Raw genomic sequence first — 19,914 nt, forward strand, 5'->3', positions numbered from 1 at the left:
ACGGTCACCTCACAGCAAGAAGGTTCTGGGTTCAAGCCCAGTGGCCGGCGAGGGCCTTCCTGTGTGGAGTTTGCATGTTCTCCCAGTGTCTGCGTGGGTTTCCTCCGGGTGCTCCGATTTCCCCCACAGTCCAAAGACATGCAGGTTAGGTTAACGTGGGGTGGCCTTGGACTGAAGTGCCCTTGAGCAAGGTACCTAACCCCTGACTGCTCCCCGGGCACTCTGGTATGGCTGCCCACTGCTCTGGGTGTGTGTGCGCGCGCGCATGTGTGTTCACTGCTTCAGATGGGTTAAATGCAGAGGATGAATTTCACTGTGCATGTGACAAATAAAGGTTTCTTCTTCTAGTGTATCTTCAGCCCGTATGTTCTAACCTTGTTGTTTCATGCAGGCTTTACAAACGTGCACAACATGTGGTGATTTTATATGCATATGTAAACACACCTTGGTGTAATACATACAGTGATTTGTTTGATTGTATTTTGATTCAGAGCCAATCATATTGATTTTCATTAAAGACTACAGTGATGCTTGAAAGTTTGTGAACCCTTTAGAATTTTCTATATTTCTCCATAATATGACCTAAAACATCATCAGATTTTCACACAAGTCCTAAAAGTAGATAAAGAGAACCCAGTTAAGCAAATGAGACAAAAATATTATACTTGCTCATTTATTTTTTGAGGAAAACGATCCAATATTACATATCTGTGAGTGGCAAGAGTATGTGAACCTTTGCTTTGAGTCAAATCATTAGTTTTCCTTTGTTTCAGACATGTAAAAGTTTTTTCCTTTACCTGACATGTCTCGCCGGTGTAACTTCCGTCTTCATCAGAGGGTCACCCGGATGTCGATGTGTGACGTGCCTTTATAATCAACTGATGTTATGGAGGCGTGACCTCCCTGTCAATATTGACAGGTCGGTCACGCCTCCCGCTGTCAGTGTTGCCCCCTCAGGGTGGCGCTCCAGGTGTAGGAGAGCATGTATGCCCCCTCATCCCTGTTAATTGTTCTTGGGCTATGCTTTCTGATTTCTATTGACTCCTTAATCCAACGGTGGTATCTGTTGTTCTCTTGTTGTATGATCTGAGCATTGTCCCAGTCCATTATATGATTTTCCCTTCTGCAGTGGTCTGTTATTGCTGATTTGAGGTTCTCTTGCGTGGTTTTAAATTTTATTGCTTTTGTTTGTCTCTGTTCCGTTTCTTTTTCACATTCCTTTTTATGTTCCTTTTTTCGTGTCCTAAAACTCCTTCCTGTCTCCCCAATGTAGGTTTTATTGTATGACTGGCATGGTATTTCATATATGACATTGCATTTACTGTGTTGGTCGATTTTGTCCTTAGGGTGAACTAGTAGCTGTCGTAGTTTGGTGTGTGGTTTCACGGGTGTTTGTATGTTGTGTTTTTTCATGGCTCTTTGGATTTGTTCTGTAACTCCTCTGACATACGGTAGAGTCACTACTGCTTTGCTTTCCTGTTTTTGGGTTGTCTGTTTTCTTCCTTTTTTCGTCTGTGTCTTTTCTTTTGTTTTCACTTGTGCGCCTTTGTGTATGGCCCATGGTGGATATTGACTTGTGATCAGGGCCCTGTACTACGAAGCGGGTTTTCTGGCTTACCAGGGTAACTTCGAGAGTAACTTGATCACGTGCAGCGCAACTTCCCGATTAACCCATACTACGAAAGTTGGCTATGTTCAAACCGAGGTATGCTGCCATGGCAACTTACGCTGCATCTCAAACCTGCTCGTCTCAGGTTATGTTCTTGGTTAACCCGAGGTTTCCGATTAACCACACCATTTTTAAACACCACCTCTCCACCGACATTTCCTCTAGAGACAATGCCAGCGTACCTGGATGACCCGTGCGATATCGGAGCGCAGATTAGAGATGGGATTTATGGCTCTTTGATGGGATCCGCATCTTTGTGATCCGTTCTTTGAAAAGAGTCGTTCAAAAGACTGGCTCATTTGGCTCTTTTTAAATATTTATTCAGTTTTAAGAAGACAGCGTCTAAAGAAGCCAGATCCCTCTGCTTAGACAGTGACATCAATATTTCTGGACATACCTTTTATATAAAGCAACCTAGACTTACATTATTGTAACCCCTAAACGCTCATAAATAACCATTAAAAAACAATGAGGGTTTCAATGAATGTCCATGCAGAACGGCTTTTCTGTAAAAAAAAAAAAAACACTCAAGAACATGGTTATCAAGAACGCAAGAATATTTTACAGAAAAACACTTGTTTTACAAAAATATTTAAGTCTGAGATACAAAATAGATACAACTACAATAAATATAACACAAGAACTAGTTATCACACAAGAACATTTTAATAGAAAAAAACAAACTTTCTATATTAAAAATATTGAAATTGTATCAAAAATAGATACAACTATAAACAGTCAGATAAATAGATAAAGTTATAACAAGAACACAAGATTATTTTAATAGGAAAAAACAAACTATTAATGCAAAAAATATATTATTATTAGAAAAATAGATACAACTAGACAAACAGATGAATAAATAAAATGCACAAAAATAGAACAAACAAAATAACGATAGAATAAATTAAATGAACGTCCGTGCAAAGTAGTTTTCCCACAATATTATCATTAATATCACACAACAACATTATAAACTATATACAAAACAATTTGAACTATTAGGCAAACAGATAAAACTTGAATAAATAAAAGGCAAATGAATGCTTGCGTGCACGCGCACACACACCATTATGAATGATGTTTTTATATTTCATTTTCACCTGTTGCCAGGTGCGTTTGGCACTGCTGTTGCCTCTGAAATGTTCACAGGACATACACCAACTTAGTCAAAGGGACTGAACAGTCAGTCATCCTAATTCATGTGACTCTGTGCACATATCAGCTTAAGTAGGCTACTCCATGAATTTACCATGCCAAATTTTATTCAGGATTTTTCGGACGTATATGACTGGGGCCACGTCGAAGGACCATTTTCTGTGACTTGTGATTGATCATGAAGCTTTCTCTCATCCTATACTTCTGTTCTGGAACATGTAGAAGGGAGAATGTACTTATGCATTTACCCGATCGGCAATTCGTTGCCAACATGCTTGCCGCTCCTTATTGGCAGCCGCTGTGTTAGATTTTGCTCTTAATGTTGTTTTGAACTCCTCGTAGCTTTGCATTATGACAGCGCATTCTTCCTCCGTGAAGTGCGGCGACCGTGCCATTGTGAACAGCGGTGATTTGCGCTGATAACCTCCCCTTTCACGTGAACGCGCATTAACCCTAATTAGGTTAAACCAAATTCAACAAATCAACTTCATAACTGGCGTCGTAGTACCGTTTAACCCCAAACAAGATAACCAGGTTTTGTCAACCCCGGTTTAGCGGGGGAACCCTGGGTTACTTATGGGTAGATTAACCTCCGTTCGTAGTACAGGGCCCTGAGCTTGCCGTATGTGTTGTTCTTCTGTTGCGAGTTCTGTGGGATCGGTTAAGGCCAATTTATGCTGACAACGCAGTCCTCGCAGATGGCGTCGCAGATGGTGTCTGCATAGCCCCCCCCCTTCGCAGACGCTCTGCGCGCACCTCCCAAAAATTGTGACCACCGCAGAAGCCTCGCAGACAGCGTCGCAGACAAGAGGGCTCTGATTGGTCCACTCTACATCCGCTGTACACGCACTTCCGCTTCCCTACTTTCCCGGTTTGGTTTGTTTTCACGACCGCCATTTTAAAAAACACGAGCGAAGATGGAGCAGCACGAAGAGCGGTTGATCGAGGAAGTACGTACATCTATATGACTCCAGTTCTAGTCATTATAAGTAACCGGAGAATAAACACTCCACTAACCACACCCACCAACTACTCCTAGCGATTTCGTGACTTCGCGCCCCCTTGCGTTGTGGTGGTGAATAACATCGCGCACGCCTATTACTCCCCGCTCAACGATAAATTACAACTGTCTGCGAAAAGCTATCTGCGAAAGCCTTGTCGCAAGAGCATGCAGAGGCATGCGGCCCAAAGCCGCAAAATGGCGCCCTGAGCTCATGTTCAGCGTGAAACACTACAGAGGGCGGAATGAGAGCTGAAAAGAGGAATCAGGTTTGCTTGTACAGAGCAAAAGATGCAGAAAATTCTCATGGCTGTACTTCTTGGTGCAGTGACCGCGCACCCTTCTGTTTTCACTGAAGATTCAGCTCAGGTGTTGAGAGGATGAGAAATAAGCAAGCAGTCCCCCCAGGATTCCGCGGGCCTTTTTTGTGATTGTTGCGGGCTAAAATGTCTGATGCTGCGATTTTCTCTTTTTGTGATTAAAATTGAGTGATATGTTAAATATTAAGTTATTACTGAAAAACTATTGATTTTAAAAAAAAACAGACACTGAGAAATGGTCCTATAAACAACTTTACCAATATAAAAGTACCAGGACTACAAAAAAAAAAAAAAAATGCAGAAAAATAGGCTTTACTTATCCAAATGCACCTGTTGGTTCAAAAGTTAAAGTGCAGAGAACCTCACAGCACAACATGAAGTTACCTTAAAATATAATATAAATGCCTCAGCTTTCATGTAAGAAAAAAACTATTAATACTAGTACTGTGTGCAGGCAGTCTCTCCTGAAGACTAAATTAAACAATAATTATAAACTAATAAAATAAATGGCTCAGGCTTCATAGAAGGAAAAAAAAACAATTTGAACAGAATCTCACAGTATGATGCTGAAGCTGCCTAAACAATGGAAAATAAAATACCATTTTGGCAAAAATGTTGGCAGCTATTAATTTCGTGTATTAAGTAAAAAAAAATAATGTAAAGTGCACACAGTCCTTCACTGTAAACATCACACATGTTGCCAGATACTGCTGACGTTTTCCAGCCCAAAATATGTTCAAAACCGGCCGAAATGCACTTAAAAACGCCCAATCTGGCAACACTGCGGACGTATACACGGAAGTAAGGCGGAAGGTAGTTTGTCGACGTCACCTCAAGACGACGCCAACGATTGGTCAAATTTGCGGGAAGGTTGCGGTGATTGGATAGAATTGCAGCACCGCCCTAAATTCGCGGGGATTGGTTGAATTTGCGTTGAAGGTGCAAATCGCGAAATCCTGGAGGGTCTGAATAATGGTGTTCAGCTTTCCACCTGGCATTAAGGCACTGGGAGATGAAACACATCCAGTGACGTTGTTTCTGAGCGTCAGTGTGTGACGTCCTGCCTTCATCACTCCATCTTCATTCATTCATTTGAATGAAACATGTTTCCTTCGTGCTATTCTAAGCCCAAGAATGGCTCTCAGTTTAAGATGTCGTACACTAAAGTGTTGTTTGGGGTGTTAGTGGTCTATGTGCTCCATACGTGCTGGGCCTTATACAGCTTCGTGCACACGAAATCCTGTGACAGCACTAAAGGGGATGACTGCGTTACATCTTATCTGAGTGCCAAACCGCGGCTCCAGGTAAGGACTCTCTCTCTCTCACTCACTCACTCCTCACACTAACATGATGGACAGCTGGATGTAGTGACCGCATTGTAACCTGAGCACACTGTTTTCAACGGAAAAGCTGAGCGTGTACTCGACGCTGGATCCTAGTGATGAGTCTGCACACACACTCCTGCTCAAAATGGACAAATTTGAAGTCCATACCAAGCTTGAAAGGCAAGTAATGTCTTGTATGAACCACAGAGTTCTCTCGACTGGATAGTGAAACGCATTCATCCATTATGGAGATGTGCATTAAGGTGCATGTATGAAATAATTTTAATCAAGCACTAGGTCTACACAGCACAATGACGGCAGCATTTTAATTAAAAGATTGCAGTAAACCAAACATAAGATTATTAAACCTTTTCTAGACGGATTTTACTATTTTTAAGCTTTACATGATGATCTATTGATGATTTTGCTTATTATAAGCATTAATAGAACATTTGCAGCTTAAAAGTAGTAACGATTTATCTAGAAGTAGCTTAATTATATTATATTTGGTTTATTGTAATCTCATAATTAAGAATTGTTCACCAAAAGTGAAGTGAATATCGGTGAATAATAATTGAGACTTTGTCACGGTTATTTTTTAAATAATATTGGCTGGCATTGGGGTGGCACGGTGATGTAGTGGTTAGCACTGTCGCTTCACAGCAAGAAGGTCCGGGTTCGAGCCCCGTGGCCGGCGAGGGCCTTTCTGTGTGGAGTTTGCATGTTCTCCCCGTGTCTGCGTGGGTTTCCTCCGGGTGCTCCGGTTTCCCCCACAGTCCAAAGACATGCAGGTTAAGCTATTTGGTGGCTCTAATTTGACCGTGGGTGTGAATGGTTGTTTGTCTCTGTGTCAGCCCTGTGATAACCTGGCGACTTGTCCAGGGTGTACCCCGCCTCTTGCCCATAGTCCGCTGGGATAGGCTCCAGCTTGCCTGCGACCCTGTAGAAGAAGATAAGCGGCTACAGATAATGGATGGATGGATGGTTGGCATTGAGCGGTATATCAGATATATTCCATTCAGCTAGCATGATCTTGAATGAGTCAAAGACCAAGGCCGATGCTAGCTTACCCATGACTTAGTGCTGTTAGTGCAGCAGTCCAGTTAGCTTCCAGCCAGCATAGCAGTAGTGTTAATGAAGGCCGACATGAGCTTACAGTGCTGTTAGCGCGGTGGTCCAGTTACCTTCTAGCTGGTGTAATGCTGGTGCAGGCCAGTGCTAGCGCAGTTTAGCCGACATTATTATTATTATTATTATTATTATTATTATTATTTTTACCGACTATTTTATTATCTTTTACCGACTTGTCCAGGGTGTACCCCGCCTTTTGCCCGTAGTCAGCTGGGATAGGCTCCAGCTTGCCTGCGACCCTGTAGAACAGGATAAAGCGGCTAGAGATAATGAGATGACTTATTATTATTATTATTATTATTATTATTACTGAGTTACTTTTAAAGTCATCAACAACTACACACAATGGAGCCAAAATTCTCTCAAAATCTTCTGCTTTTAACGACGCAAACCTCGCAGCCATGTTTGTTTACAAACTGTCACAGTCACTCGCTAGCGCAGCAGTTTTACATCTCTGACGTGTCTCTTTTCCAGTTTCTTGATGTCCGTTGGTATGTTTTTCTCTTGTATATGTGTGAAAAATACATGATGAAGTTTTGGTAGCCTTTCGCGTGTTCAGCACATCTTTAGTTTCAGTTTATTTATTTAGTGCTCAATCCGAGCACTGGATTAGCCTCATCTTCTCTCTTTTCTGGCTGACAAAGAAATGATTATGCGTATGCGCAGCAGAAAAGCTTTGTCATTGGATCGTCGCATGAGCACCGACGTGTGATGTCGTGTTGTCTTGACAATGTGCAATATTGTAACAATATTGCATGCTTGTTCTCCATTTGAGAGTGGCGTAATACATGGAGGATAAGCGATATGATAACAATGTTGCATGCCATCAATAAACTGCTAGAAGGGAACAGAATACATGTTTTTATTCCATGGAAAAAGTGGCCCATATGTATAATCACTGATATTCACTGAGCTTGAGGTGGATGATTTGTTTTAGTATAAATACACAGGTGATTATTTTTTTTTAATTATCTAAATCTTCAAAAGTGGCATGCAAATGTAATTAAGGCGCGGTGCAGACTTGTCACTTATCTATGCCAACTCACATAAAATACTTTGTTTTGAAATAGATAAATCACAATTCTACCTTACTTTTAGACCAAACTTTGTACACTGTCAGAAATAGGGGTACAGTAGGAGTCCATTTCTGTCCCCCAAGGTATAATCTACACTAATGTACCCCCTAGGGCACACTATTGGACCTCAAGGTAACTGTGTGTACCTTTTTAGGGACAAAAAGGTTCATGTATGTTCCCAAACAGAATATAAAGGGTACAAATAAGTACCTTCGAGGGTACTGCTCCAGTGACAAGCCATTGTACCCCTAAAGGTACAATAACATGCATGGTGTTTTGAAAAATTTTATATTATTTGAAATGTAAATATCCCAGAAACTACATAGTCTAGGCAAATTAAACTGAACAGTCTTAATGTTGAGCAATATAAGATTTATTTCTCAAAAATTTGAATGAGAAATTCAAAGGTATGTGGATTCCATGAACGAGTTCACCAATTTTCAGTATTCGCGAACCCACTCGACTGTCTCTTCCGATGCTTGTGGTCGTCCAGATCCTTTTGCCCTGTGTAGACAGCCTTCCTCTTTGAGCTTTTTGTGCCGTGTCCAAATCTGCATTGCAGTTGGTGCTAGGGCTGTGCGATATGGGAAAAAATGAATATCCCGATACATTTTCTCCATTTCACGATATACGATATATATCTCGATATATTTAAATCTCCTCTAAAGGACCCCATGAAATCTAACTTTTACTCTTTACTGTTTTCACTACAATCCCTGCAGATTAAATAACATTCTTGGTTAACTTTACAGGTGGTTTTCAACAACACATTTTAAATTTTCATGTTAGTGATTAATCACAATTGAGTTGAAATAAGACTATTTTTATTCAACAAAGATGAGGCACAAACTGCAAAAACAATCTTGAAAATTGCAACAAAGGGGCAAAACAATACAGAGCTGCTCAGAGCTCAAATCAGTAAAGTGCAAGCTCAACACTGAGACATTTAGCCAAAATAAGAAAAGTGCTCTTTCATTAAATTATTTTAAAATAGATCTCCAAGCTATTAACCTGACTACTGAGAACCACTGGAACATTCACAATAGAGAGAGAGAGAGAGATTGAGGGAGAGAAGAGAGAGATCTGCAAAACATCATTTTTCTCTTTGCACACTTTTGAACTGAATGTTTTCTGGCTCTGCCTCTCAGATGTGTATAATTCTGGTATCGCCTTCTCTGTAAAATGTCTGCGACCAGGCAACTCATGTTTGGGATCGAGTGTGTTTAGTAATTTTTGGAAGCCTGGTTTTCCCACTATGCTAACTGGGATCATGTCTTTGGCAATGAAGTTAGTGATCGCATCCGTTATAGCTCTCCATCTCTGACTCGGTTTCTCATATGGGGGCATACCTGTCAACCCTCCCGTTTTTCCCGGGAAATCCCTTATTTTGACTTCCCGCTGCCTTCCCGTTTTTTTTAATTTTCCCGAAAATATCCCGTATTTTCACATTATATAAAAGTCCCGTATTTTCACAATATAAAAAAGTCGGTAGGTCCAGAATTCATGACGCGCCTCTGACAGGAGTTTACAGCAGGAAGTCGGGCCATGAATTCACGTCCCCGCCCTCTCAGGCATCAGTAATTACAGAACTACGTCCAGAGGCGAGGCTGAGCAAGTGATTAGGTCCAGTGTTGCCAGATTGGGCGGTTTCCTGCCCAAGTTGGGCGGTTTCAAGTGCATTTTGGCAGGTTTTGAACATATTTTGGGCTGGAAAATGTCAGCAGTATCTGGCAACACTGATTAGGTCTCAGGTGAAGATGGCGATGCTAATAGGTAAGAAAAACATTAGCCTCTCTTTCTTTGATGATTTCAACAAGTGCGTGGCTGGAATGTTCCCAGACTCTTCCCTCACAAAGAAATTTTCCATGGGGAAAACGAAAGCCTCCCAAATAATCAAAGGTAAGCTACACATGTTTACATTAAGTATGTCCTGGCTAAGACCTCATAAATAGCCTAGTGTAAACTAATTGGTGTATTACTGTTTTATCCAATCATTGTCTATTTTATTTTCTATCTGAAACTTACCCATTTTAAATCACTCTTGGTTTAATATCTTATATTACTGTTTATCTCTTTATTACTCTATCTATCTATCTATCTATCTATCTATCTATCTATCTATCTAGTGTTCCGAGGCCATGACTATGGTAAAACCATAATAAATTGCAATGGAATTGAATTTATTGACTGGTTATATAATGACCTTTCTTATTTTAACATAAGATACGTATTTTAGCCCTTAATTTGGGAAATAACTGGTACCACTGAAAGCAAATAAAAATAAATGTATAGTTTATTCACAAATGCACTCTATAAACCATAAGCATATTGAGTTTGTGTCTTGGCTATCACCAACATGCACCAGAGTACAGGAAATCACAAATACTAGATAGAAAATTGCCCCCCATTCAACTACACACCCACTTTTGGTGAAGGGTATGACTTTCTGAAATTTTCCCTTATTTTGAGTTAAAAATCTGGGAAATATCCCTTTTTTTCAAACCTCAAAGTTGACAGGTATGTATGGGGGGCTTTGGAGAACGAGGCCGCTATGGTCGTTTGTTTAGCTTGTGGGAGGGTTTAGCTCGTGGGCAAGTAGTTCGGAGTTTGAGACTCTTCATACTGTACCGGGTGAGTTTCAGGTGATGGAACATATTTGTCGTGCTGCTGCCTTTCGTGATGACAGGGTTTTTTTTTGCACACTTTACAAACTGGCATTTGCTGTTCCACGTCCTCCTCGCGATATCCAAAAAATGCCAGTTGACTGACCCCTTACTAGTTCTTTTAGGAAGTAATTTGTCGCTGAAATGGCCAGAGCTTACACGGTAGCCTATGCAACACCAGCGATTGCACGAACTGAGTCAGCGCTGTAAACCGGAACCAGGAAATCTTCCCACCGGCAGTGTTGCCAGATACTGCTAACGTTTTCCAGCTCAAAATATATTCAAAACCCGCCAAAATGCACTTAAAACCGCCCAATCTGGCAACACAACCGAAACTAGAAAATCTTCCCGGAAGTTCCTTTCAGCACCGAGATGTCGCCCGGGATTGGTTGGCGAGTGTGTGATGTTATTGTTTTCTTTACCCTTAGGCAGCCTCTCACGTTACTGCCTGAGGGACAGAGAGAAAACCACTGGAAAAGGTTTTAAACAAACACGAAACAAACGCAAGTCGGAAGATGACCATAAAATACTCGATAGTTACGATATAATAATTTTATGTATCGCACACAGAATTTTCACGATATATCGAGTATATTCGATATATCGCACAGCCCTAGTTGGTGCATTTTTAGAGAATTATCTCGTAAATGCACGCTGCACAGTCTTATTCGACGGTGTTCGAGCGTACTCTAACACACACTATGCCTTTTTCTTTTCCAGTGGATGGCATTTCTATACCTAAAAAGATAACATTAAACATAAAATTTTGACCTGTTTCCACGCATGCTGCTAAAGTTTGAGGTCAACTGAACAAGAATTGGCAAAGTTATTAGATTGTGAAATGATATCAAATTTTTTGAAACACCTTGTACTTTTTCTGAGTGTAACATCTTTAGTGCTTTTAGGAACATTTTCTTTCATAATTTGTAATTCTTCCTCACTTATGGTGACAAAGCGATGGGTGGCCATTTTACTGAGTCGCTTGAGGTGATTATCAAGAAATAGTCAGACTCTCTCGACCAATCAGCGTGCATGATTTCCTATAATCACCTCCTTATTTATACTAACAGGAAATAGTATTGACTAGATTCAAGATATTTTCACTTGCCATGATGTTTTTTGCAGGGGCGTGTATTTTTGCATACTAAAATAGGCTAATACACATGCATGTGAGATTTAGGCAACAGTAGCATTCAAGTTTGAGTGGCCTTGAGAGATTAGTGGGTGAAATCACGAATCACTGCAGCACCTTCTCGTTTTATGTACTGAATTTACATCACTGTTTCACTTCACGTGGAGAAAGGAAGGTGAATGTGGCATTGTCTGCACTGAATCCAAAGAATGGGACCCTTCATGCCATGGTGTTTGTACATAAGAGTGGAATTTCACCATGGAAAGACAGCAAGTACGTGCGAATTGTGGCTCGTTTGACCTCTCAGATGTCCCCAGTTCCTCCTATGGGCATTGCTGGCTCTGCCAAACAGACTCCGAAGGTAATACTGTCGATTCATAATGTCAAACAATTCTTATTGTTTCTTTGAGTCTGGTTTGGTTTGCTATGTGAGGCTGTTTTTCTATGCAAGTGAAAAGTGTCAGAATATTCTCAGTCACTGAAAAGTACTAATTGGAGCGAAAATTAAAGTTCATGCTGCCGTTATTATGTGATGAACACTAAGCCATTTTCTGTTCTTTCTGGTGACGTCAGAAAACAGAAGAGCAAAATGTCATGTCCTACTGGAAATCCCGCATCACTCTAAACATGATGACAGAGGACTTCACGTTCAATAATGCAGCCGTGCCCAGTGACCTGCGCAGATACATGAAAATGTGAGTCTCACCGAAGAACAATTAAAATATCAAGTGTACTACAGATGAATTATAAGAGATGATGGAAAGTTATGAAAGCCGTTTCTGATTCCAGTGACTGATATCTGATTGTTTAATTGGATAACAATCCAGAATGTTTTTTCTTCAGAGTTGAAGATGGAAAGAAGGACAAAAAGAAAATGTATCTTCCTCTTTTACTTGTTGATGAAATGAGGAGCAGACTGAAGGATTTAATCGTATGTAAAATTTAATGTTTCTTCTACTCGGAATGGTCACAGAAAAGTTGTCATGCTTTTCATATCCGGTATGTGCTCCGTATTTTTCATTCTAATTTCTTGTGTCTTTATGAAGGAGATAAACAGCACCACAAAAGCGGTCCCACTCACCATATCATATGATACGATAACACTCCATAAATTTAGAATGTGGATCCATATCCAAGCTGTCATATACTCACTCAAACATTTCGGTAAGTCATTTAAAACTTTGTACATATTTTTACAGTTGATATTCATTTACAGCAAATATTTTTATACTTGGTGTGAACAATCACATTCCAGCATTATAATTCTAATAATTTCAGTTTAATTATGTATTTAAATAATTTCACATTGATTTAACTTTCAGGATTTTCAGAACAAAGACTTGATGAAATTAAAGCCATGTTTGTTGAGACCGGCCTTCACATTTTGGTTTTGTCAATCCTGGTACCTGCGTTCCATGTGAGATTGTGTTTTACGACATAACATAAATACAACATCACACATCATATTTATTTTAAATAATTAGCACTTGCGTATTCCAGTGTGTTTTGAATTTTTTATTTATTTATTTATTTATTTATTTTTAGCTCTCATTTGAAGTATTTGCCATGAAAAATGATGTGAGCTTTTGGAGAGGGAAAATGAGTTTAGCAGGCATCTCCAGGCGATCAGGTGAGATCTGCATTAAATAAATATACACTTGTCTTGAGTGACTTGTGAGCTTTTATGGTGGTAGAAACAAACCTCATAAACCTGCACAAGATGGTTTAGAAAAATAAGTGGATGTCGGTTTTAATGACTATTTAGTCTTTGAGTAGGTACAGTACCAGTCAAAGGTTTGGACATACCTTCTAATTCAATGTTTTTTCTTTATTTTTGTTAACTTGGAGGGGTGGCATGGTGGTGTAGTGGTTAGCGCTGTCACCTCACAGCAAGAAGGTCCTGGGTTCGAGCCCCGTGGCCGGCGAGGGCCTTTCTGTGCGGAGTTTGCATGTTCTCCCCGTGTCCGCGTGGGTTTCCTCCGGGTGCTCCGGTTTCCCCCACAGTCCAAAGACATGCAGGTTAGGTTAACTGGTGACTCTAAATTGACCGTAGGTGTGAATGTGAGTGTGAATGGTTGTCTGTGTCTATGTGTCAGCCCTGTGATGACCTGGCGACTTGTCCAGGGTGTACCCCGCCTTTCGCCCGTAGTCAGCTGGGATAGGCTCCAGCTTGCCTGCGACCCTGTAGAAGGATAAAGCGACTAGAGATAATGAGATGAGATGTTAACTTGGACAATTCATGTCTTAAAGTAATGATGGACTGTTGTATCTCTCTCTTTATTTAGTTGAGTGGTTCTTGACGTAATACGGATTATCATATGACCCGTACGGACCCGCATGCGCCCTCTTAATAAAACCATTGGGAAAAGTCACATGTCTGGGCAGATATGGATTGTTGAATCCGGTCCGGAAAAACCCGTATGCGGCCCCGTACCCATTTCCCTCGCTTTCACCATTTTCATTGTTACTTTGAAAAATGAGCGACACAACTGAGCACAGTGAAAGTAAATTTTATTATCTGGATGATTTATCAGACACAGACCTAATTGAACAAGCTGAAAATGGGGGGAAAAAAGGTACTTTCAAGCGAAGAAACTCACTTGTTTATACAAGGACAACAACAAGAAAACACCGTTAAAAAAAACTAAGTACAACATGAATGTTTTCAAAAGATTTCTTGCTGAAGTTAAGGAGAAAAGAGACATAAGTCATCCCCTCCAAGGAGCTAGACAGCTTGCGATGTAGTGTCTATGTACAAGTGAAGAAAAAAGGAAATTTAGATTACGAACCTGACACTTTTTTTTCTTTTCGCAAAGTATTCAACGCTACCTTGACGACAACAACAGTAAGATAAACATCCTGAATGTTCAAATAAAAACTGATTGGTTTGTTTTCCACTGTGTATCTTGGTTAAAAAAGGTCATATGATAAAATGTTTATTGATGGAGTTAGGTTGGGCCAGACGGGAAAATATTTGGCTCTTGGTCATTTGTGTGGACCTCGCTGCACTCATTCCGTATGGCATGACCTTGAACCAAATATTTTCTCTTCTGGCCCTCCCACTCAGTCAAGAAGTACATATTACTACAGTTGTGGAATAGAGCTATTTACTGTATGTTTATTATTTACTGTTTGATCTCAAAACGCATTAAGAAGGCAAGAAATTGCACTAATTAACCTTTGACGAGGCACACCCATTAATTGAAAAGCATTCCAGGTGACTACCTCATGAAGCTGGTTAAGATAATGCCGATAGTGTACAAAGCGTCAAGGTAAACGGTGGCTATTTTAAAGAATCTAAAATCTCATCTCATCTCATTATCTGTAGCCGCTTTATCCTGTTCTACAGGGTCGCAGGCAAGCTGGAGCCTATCCCAGCTGACTACGGGCGAAAGGCGGGGTACACCCTGGACAAGTCGCCAGGTCATCACAGGGCTGACACATAGACACAGACAACCATTCACACTCACATTCACACCTACGGTCAATTTAGAGTCACCAGTTAACCTAACCTGCATGTCTTTGGACTGTGGGGGAAACCGGAGCACCCGGAGGAAACCCACGCGGACACGGGGAGAACATGCAAACTCCGCACAGAAAGGCCCTCGCCGGCCACGGGGCTCGAACCCAGACCTTCTTGCTGTGAGGCGACAGTGCTAACCTCTACACCACCGTGCTGCCAGAATCTAAAATATGAAACATTTTGTTTAACATTTGTTTACTACATAATTCCAGATATGTTCCATATGTTGTTTCATAGTTTTGATGTCTTCAGTATTGTTCTACAATGTAGAAACTAGTCAAAATTCAGAAAAACGATGAATAAGTAGGGGTGTCCAAACTTTTGACTGGAACTGTACCTGTGTACTAAACATAAACATGCTGATGTGTTTAATGTTTTTGTCTCTCTTTAAGTGATCTGGAGGTGTTTCAGCACTGTTGTGATCTTCCTCCATCTGCTCGAAGAGCAAACCAGCTGGCTCACCCTCATCCCAATGGGATTTTTAGCATTAATTGAGGTAACAAAATCAAGATTTGTCTGTTACCCGGTAAAAGAAAAATGATTCCAAATTGTTCTTTCTCATATCTTCAGCTGTGGAAAGTCAGCAGAGTCTTTGCGGTTTGGCCCAGTTTTAAAGTAAGTTCGTTTATAATTGTATATATTCTGGATACAGTTGCTAATTTTGGATTGAACTGCTCACAGCCTGAGTTGGCCTGTATGCTGTGTAGATATAGCTGAGGTTCTCTTGCAGCTTGGTGATCATTATAGTGTTTGTCCTCTTTAGGATGATCGAGCAGATGACTTGGAGCGAGCAACAGAAGAACATGATACGAGGGTACTGAAATGATTTGGTACTGAACAACTGTGACAAAAACAAACCCTATAAAAAGATGTCCTTAAATGAACATGACTTGTCTTTCCCAGGCAATGAAATTCTTGTCATATTTAATGTATCCTCTGTGCATCAGTGGGGCCATATACTCTTTCACATATCTCAGAAATAAAAGGTACGAACAACACCATGGTTGATATTTTTATATCAATTCTATATTTCCTTACTTTTACATTTCAGTAACTTTTCTTTTTCATCCTAGTACCTGGTACTTTTGGATCATCAACAGTCTTGTCAGTGGTAAGTCCTTAGTTGGAAGTTAATGCCGACTGAGCATTTCACTGTCAAATAAATGAGCCATTTTTGTTTCTGCACATCAGGAGTCTATGCAGTTGGATTTCTGTCTATGATCCCTCAATTATTTGTCAATTACAAGGTTTGTTCTCAAGTCATTTATCCAATTTATACATCTTTCCTCCACATGTCTTGAAAGTCCATCCATCTGTTTTGCTCTCCTTTACAGATGAAATCAGTTGCCCAGCTCCCCATGTCCGTGTTACTCTACAAAGTGAGTTCCTCCTTCATTTGAAACCAGAATATGAGTCTGAAATGCTCAGGTTTACTCATTACTGCTAAAATCATTGTCATTTCTTATACTCCCAGGGGTTAAACACATTTATAAGCGATATATTTAGTGGCATTATAACTACTCCTGGACCACATCCACTGGCTTGTTTCAGAGATGATGTGATCTTTCTCATTTACCTCTACCAGCGCAAGTATGCAACCTATACATAACAAGGACATGTAAACACAACATGGACAATTTATTGTAAAATGGAACAATGATGACTAAGTGTTGGTTAAGATATTACAGTTTCAGAGTTTGTGCTATGCATTTAGTGTAATATTTTTTATAAATATGTGCTGGTCTGGGAAACCTAAGGCATGTCACTGTGGATGAATTCTGGCAAACAGCTAAGAAAAATCAGCTTTTGACTAAAACGTAAGTTTTCTGCCTGCCTGGTTACACAGTTATACTTTGTGACCTATATAGGACACAGTTATAGAAGCGAGTTATTTATAATCACGCTATCTGTTATCACCCAAATGAGTCTGGATTCCCTTTTGAGTCTGGTTCCTCTCGAGGTTTCTTCATGTTGTCTGAGGGAGTTTTTCCTTGCCACCGTCGCCACAGGCTTGCTAATTGGGGATTCATCTCATCTCATTATCTCTAGCCGCTTTATCCTTCTACAGGGTCGCAGGCAAGCTGGAGCCTATCCCAGCTGACTACGGGCGAAAGGCGGGGTACACCCTGGACAAGTCGCCAGGTCATCGCAGGGCTGACACATAGACACAGACAACCATTCACACTCACATTCACACCTACGGTCAATTTAGAGTCACCAGTTAACCTAACCTGCATGTCTTTGGACTGTGGGGAAAACCGGAGCACCCGGAGGAAACCCACGCGGACACGGGGAGAACATGCAAACTCCGCACAGAAAGGCCCTCGCCGGCCCCGGGGCTCGAACCCAGGACCTTCTTGCTGTGAGGCGACAGCGCTAACCACTACACCACCGTGCCGCCCTCTAATTGGGGATTAATTAGGGATAAAATTAGCTCATATGTTTAAAGTCTTGAATTTTTTGTAAAGCTGCTTTGCGACAATGTCTGTTTAAAAGCGCTATACAAATAAACTTGATCTGACTAAAATATCTCTCTTTTTAAAAAGACACACATTTCTTCAAAACAATTTGGAAAAATATTTTGTTTTAATGCCTGTCTTGGCTCTTTCTACTAATATCAGGTTGGGTAAGGAGCTAGTTTGACAAACTTGGTGGTTAAAACAGTTGGTCTATCTAAAGTTGTCGGTGTGGTGATTTCCTTCCCCCCCCCCACCCCCCCCCCACCCCACCCCCACCTTGAATGTCAGGTTGTGGTCAAGTTGTTGTATAACTGTGCTAGAGTGCAACAGATGTAAGCCCGATTAGTTCATTTTATGATCATATACCAGCTGTCAAAATGTCCATGTTCCTGCAATGCTGGTGCATGGAACCATTAAATGCCATTTTTGCCCTTTTCAATTTTGGAGGTAACCAGATTTGTAAATGTGTGTTGATTTTATATAGGTATGTGGGGTGTTTTTTTTTTTTTTTTTTAATAATATATTGGCACCTGTCAAAGGATGGGGTATATTAAGCAGCAAGAGGACAGTCAATTCTGAAAGTTAATGCTGACACCTTTCTGTTTTAGCCAGCATTAAATCTTTCAGCAGTTTGTGCTCCAGTAGTTCTTCTGTGGGATTAGACCATATGGGCTGGCCTTCGTGCCTCATACGAATCAATGAGCCTTTGACACCCATGACTCTCTCACTGGCTCACCGGTAAGGTTGTCCTTCCTTTGTCCGATTTTGGTAGGTATTAACCACTTCATACCGGGAACACCCCACAAGATTTTGAAGATGCTCAGATCCAGTCATCTAGCCATCACAATTTGATCCTTGTCAAAGTCGCTCAGATCCTTACACTTGCCCATTTTTCCTGCTTCCAACACATCAACTTTGAGAACTGACTGTTCTCTTGCTTCCTAATATATCCCACCCCTTGACAAGTTTGCCTTGTAATGAGGGAATCAAAATGTTATTCACTTCGTCTGTCAGTGGCCATAATGTTATGGTTGATCGGTGTAATATATATGTAAAATCCTTTCCCAGGCCACCACACACATTTATGACTTTTAGATGGTGCGATTATTATATTCTACTTTACTGTTGTCACTAATCATTACTTTGTATCCTCACCAGGATTTATCGTGTGCACAAATCTAAAGGTCGCGATTATGCATCACACAGGAAGAAACCTAAAGGGAAATCACACGAGGACTAAATGGGTGCATTACAGGAATCATAGCAAGAGCTTAAGCTTCATGCATGCTATACTAGAGAACATCAAATGTATATACTGAAGAAGACTGAAGCTTTTCTCCAAGGACAAAAGACAGTCCCTCAAGTGTTCAGCATGAAGCTTTTCTAAAGCTCAAGTGTAATTTTGGTACTGCATGACAAGTTTTCTACTGAACCAGGCTTGGAGTTTGTGCTATTTCATCTCCTTAAATGTAATGTGATCACCTTGATAGACGGAAGGCTTCAGAATAAGAACACCTGCCACTGTAAGGACTGGAATATTATATCACCTTATCTATGCTCCAATGACCTGCAAAATTAACTATGAACAAAATCTAAGCAGGTAGCCATACCTATGGCCAAAGCCACATGGGCCTAAGCATTCAGCTACAGCTCAGGAGTCTAGTATTTCTCCACGGCCTACACGTTGAGTATTATGAGGCTATTTTATTTGGTCTGCTTTACTGTAGCATGGAGATTGTAGTGCTCAAAGGCTGCCTTTGTCTGCTGTTAAATGCTGTGATTTACACACTGCTACAGTGTGTAACTAGAGAAAGCTTTGTTACCGAGGTCGATGCCAATCTGTCATGTGCAGAATAAATAGTGCTGTACCTTTTTTACTTATGAAAAGTAAAATGTTTCAGTACTGTATTTATTGAAAATGTTTTACATAAGTTTATGTAATTTATTCTAATCTTGAACAAATTTCAGGATTTCTCAGAATTTAAAATATTATACATATTTTGTTCTTTAGACCTCGTCATGACTAATAAAAAGATATTGTCATATTTCAAATGAGTTTTCTTTTCTCCTATACTTTTTCAAACAGGAAAAAAATGGTAGTATATGATGGTGACATCTGTTCTGTTAATGCTACCAAAAGACAAAGCATTGCACACACTTGGATTAGATGCACTATGCATTACAGACATATGCTCTTGGATCACATGAGCATCGATGAGAAGAGTACTGATGGACATCTGCTCTAGTTTAAGCTCTTTCTGATCAGATTAATTTACGTTTGATGTCAAAGTGTCTGCCTGTGAGTAAATAGAAACATTGTGTCTAATTTTCTTGCTGAATGTGTTGGTCATAGACCAGGGAGCTGAAAAGCCTGCACTGACGTCTGTGTACACAATGCCCTCTGTGTGCACTATAATAACCAGCCACAGTTGTTCTATAAGAATGCTATTGTGCTGTT

General features: G+C 40.4%; 1 protein-coding gene across 2 annotated transcripts; it reads left to right on the forward strand.

Moving 5' to 3' along the window:
- The first annotated feature begins 5,108 nt into the window (after positions 1–5,108).
- LOC132886890 (lipid scramblase CLPTM1L-like) lies at positions 5,109–19,446 on the forward strand. 2 transcript variants are annotated; one of them, XM_060922088.1, is made up of 17 exons: positions 5,109–5,451; positions 5,558–5,656; positions 11,650–11,835; positions 12,048–12,169; positions 12,318–12,405; positions 12,521–12,638; positions 12,797–12,891; positions 13,020–13,104; positions 15,390–15,493; positions 15,568–15,612; positions 15,761–15,811; positions 15,901–15,983; positions 16,071–16,108; positions 16,189–16,244; positions 16,332–16,376; positions 16,472–16,587; positions 18,615–19,446. In XM_060922088.1, the coding sequence occupies exons 1-17, from the start codon at positions 5,251–5,253 to the stop codon at positions 18,694–18,696; spliced, it is 1,614 nt and encodes a 537-aa protein (XP_060778071.1). In that variant the 5' UTR covers positions 5,109–5,250; the 3' UTR covers positions 18,697–19,446. The 2 variants fall into 2 exon arrangements, with proteins under 2 accessions (XP_060778071.1, XP_060778070.1); XM_060922087.1 differs by lacking the exon at positions 5,558–5,656 and having other exon boundaries at positions 11,683–11,835; positions 18,615–19,445.
- Positions 19,447–19,914: the final 468 nt, after the last annotated feature.

The sequence above is a fragment of the Neoarius graeffei genome, chromosome 5, assembly GCF_027579695.1.
Source record: "Neoarius graeffei isolate fNeoGra1 chromosome 5, fNeoGra1.pri, whole genome shotgun sequence".
Classification (NCBI taxonomy): domain Eukaryota; kingdom Metazoa; phylum Chordata; class Actinopteri; order Siluriformes; family Ariidae; genus Neoarius; species Neoarius graeffei.

Excerpts from the sequence above, each read along its gene's own strand:
- LOC132886890 (XM_060922088.1), top strand. The coding sequence starts at position 5,251 with ATGTTTCCTTCGTGCTATTCTAAGCCCAAGAATGGCTCTCAGTTTAAG. Across the intron at positions 5,452-5,557 it reads GTGCCAAACCGCGGCTCCAG|CTGAGCGTGTACTCGACGCT; the intron begins GTAAGGACTCTC and ends TCAACGGAAAAG. Across the intron at positions 16,245-16,331 it reads AATTATTTGTCAATTACAAG|ATGAAATCAGTTGCCCAGCT; the intron begins GTTTGTTCTCAA and ends TCTCCTTTACAG.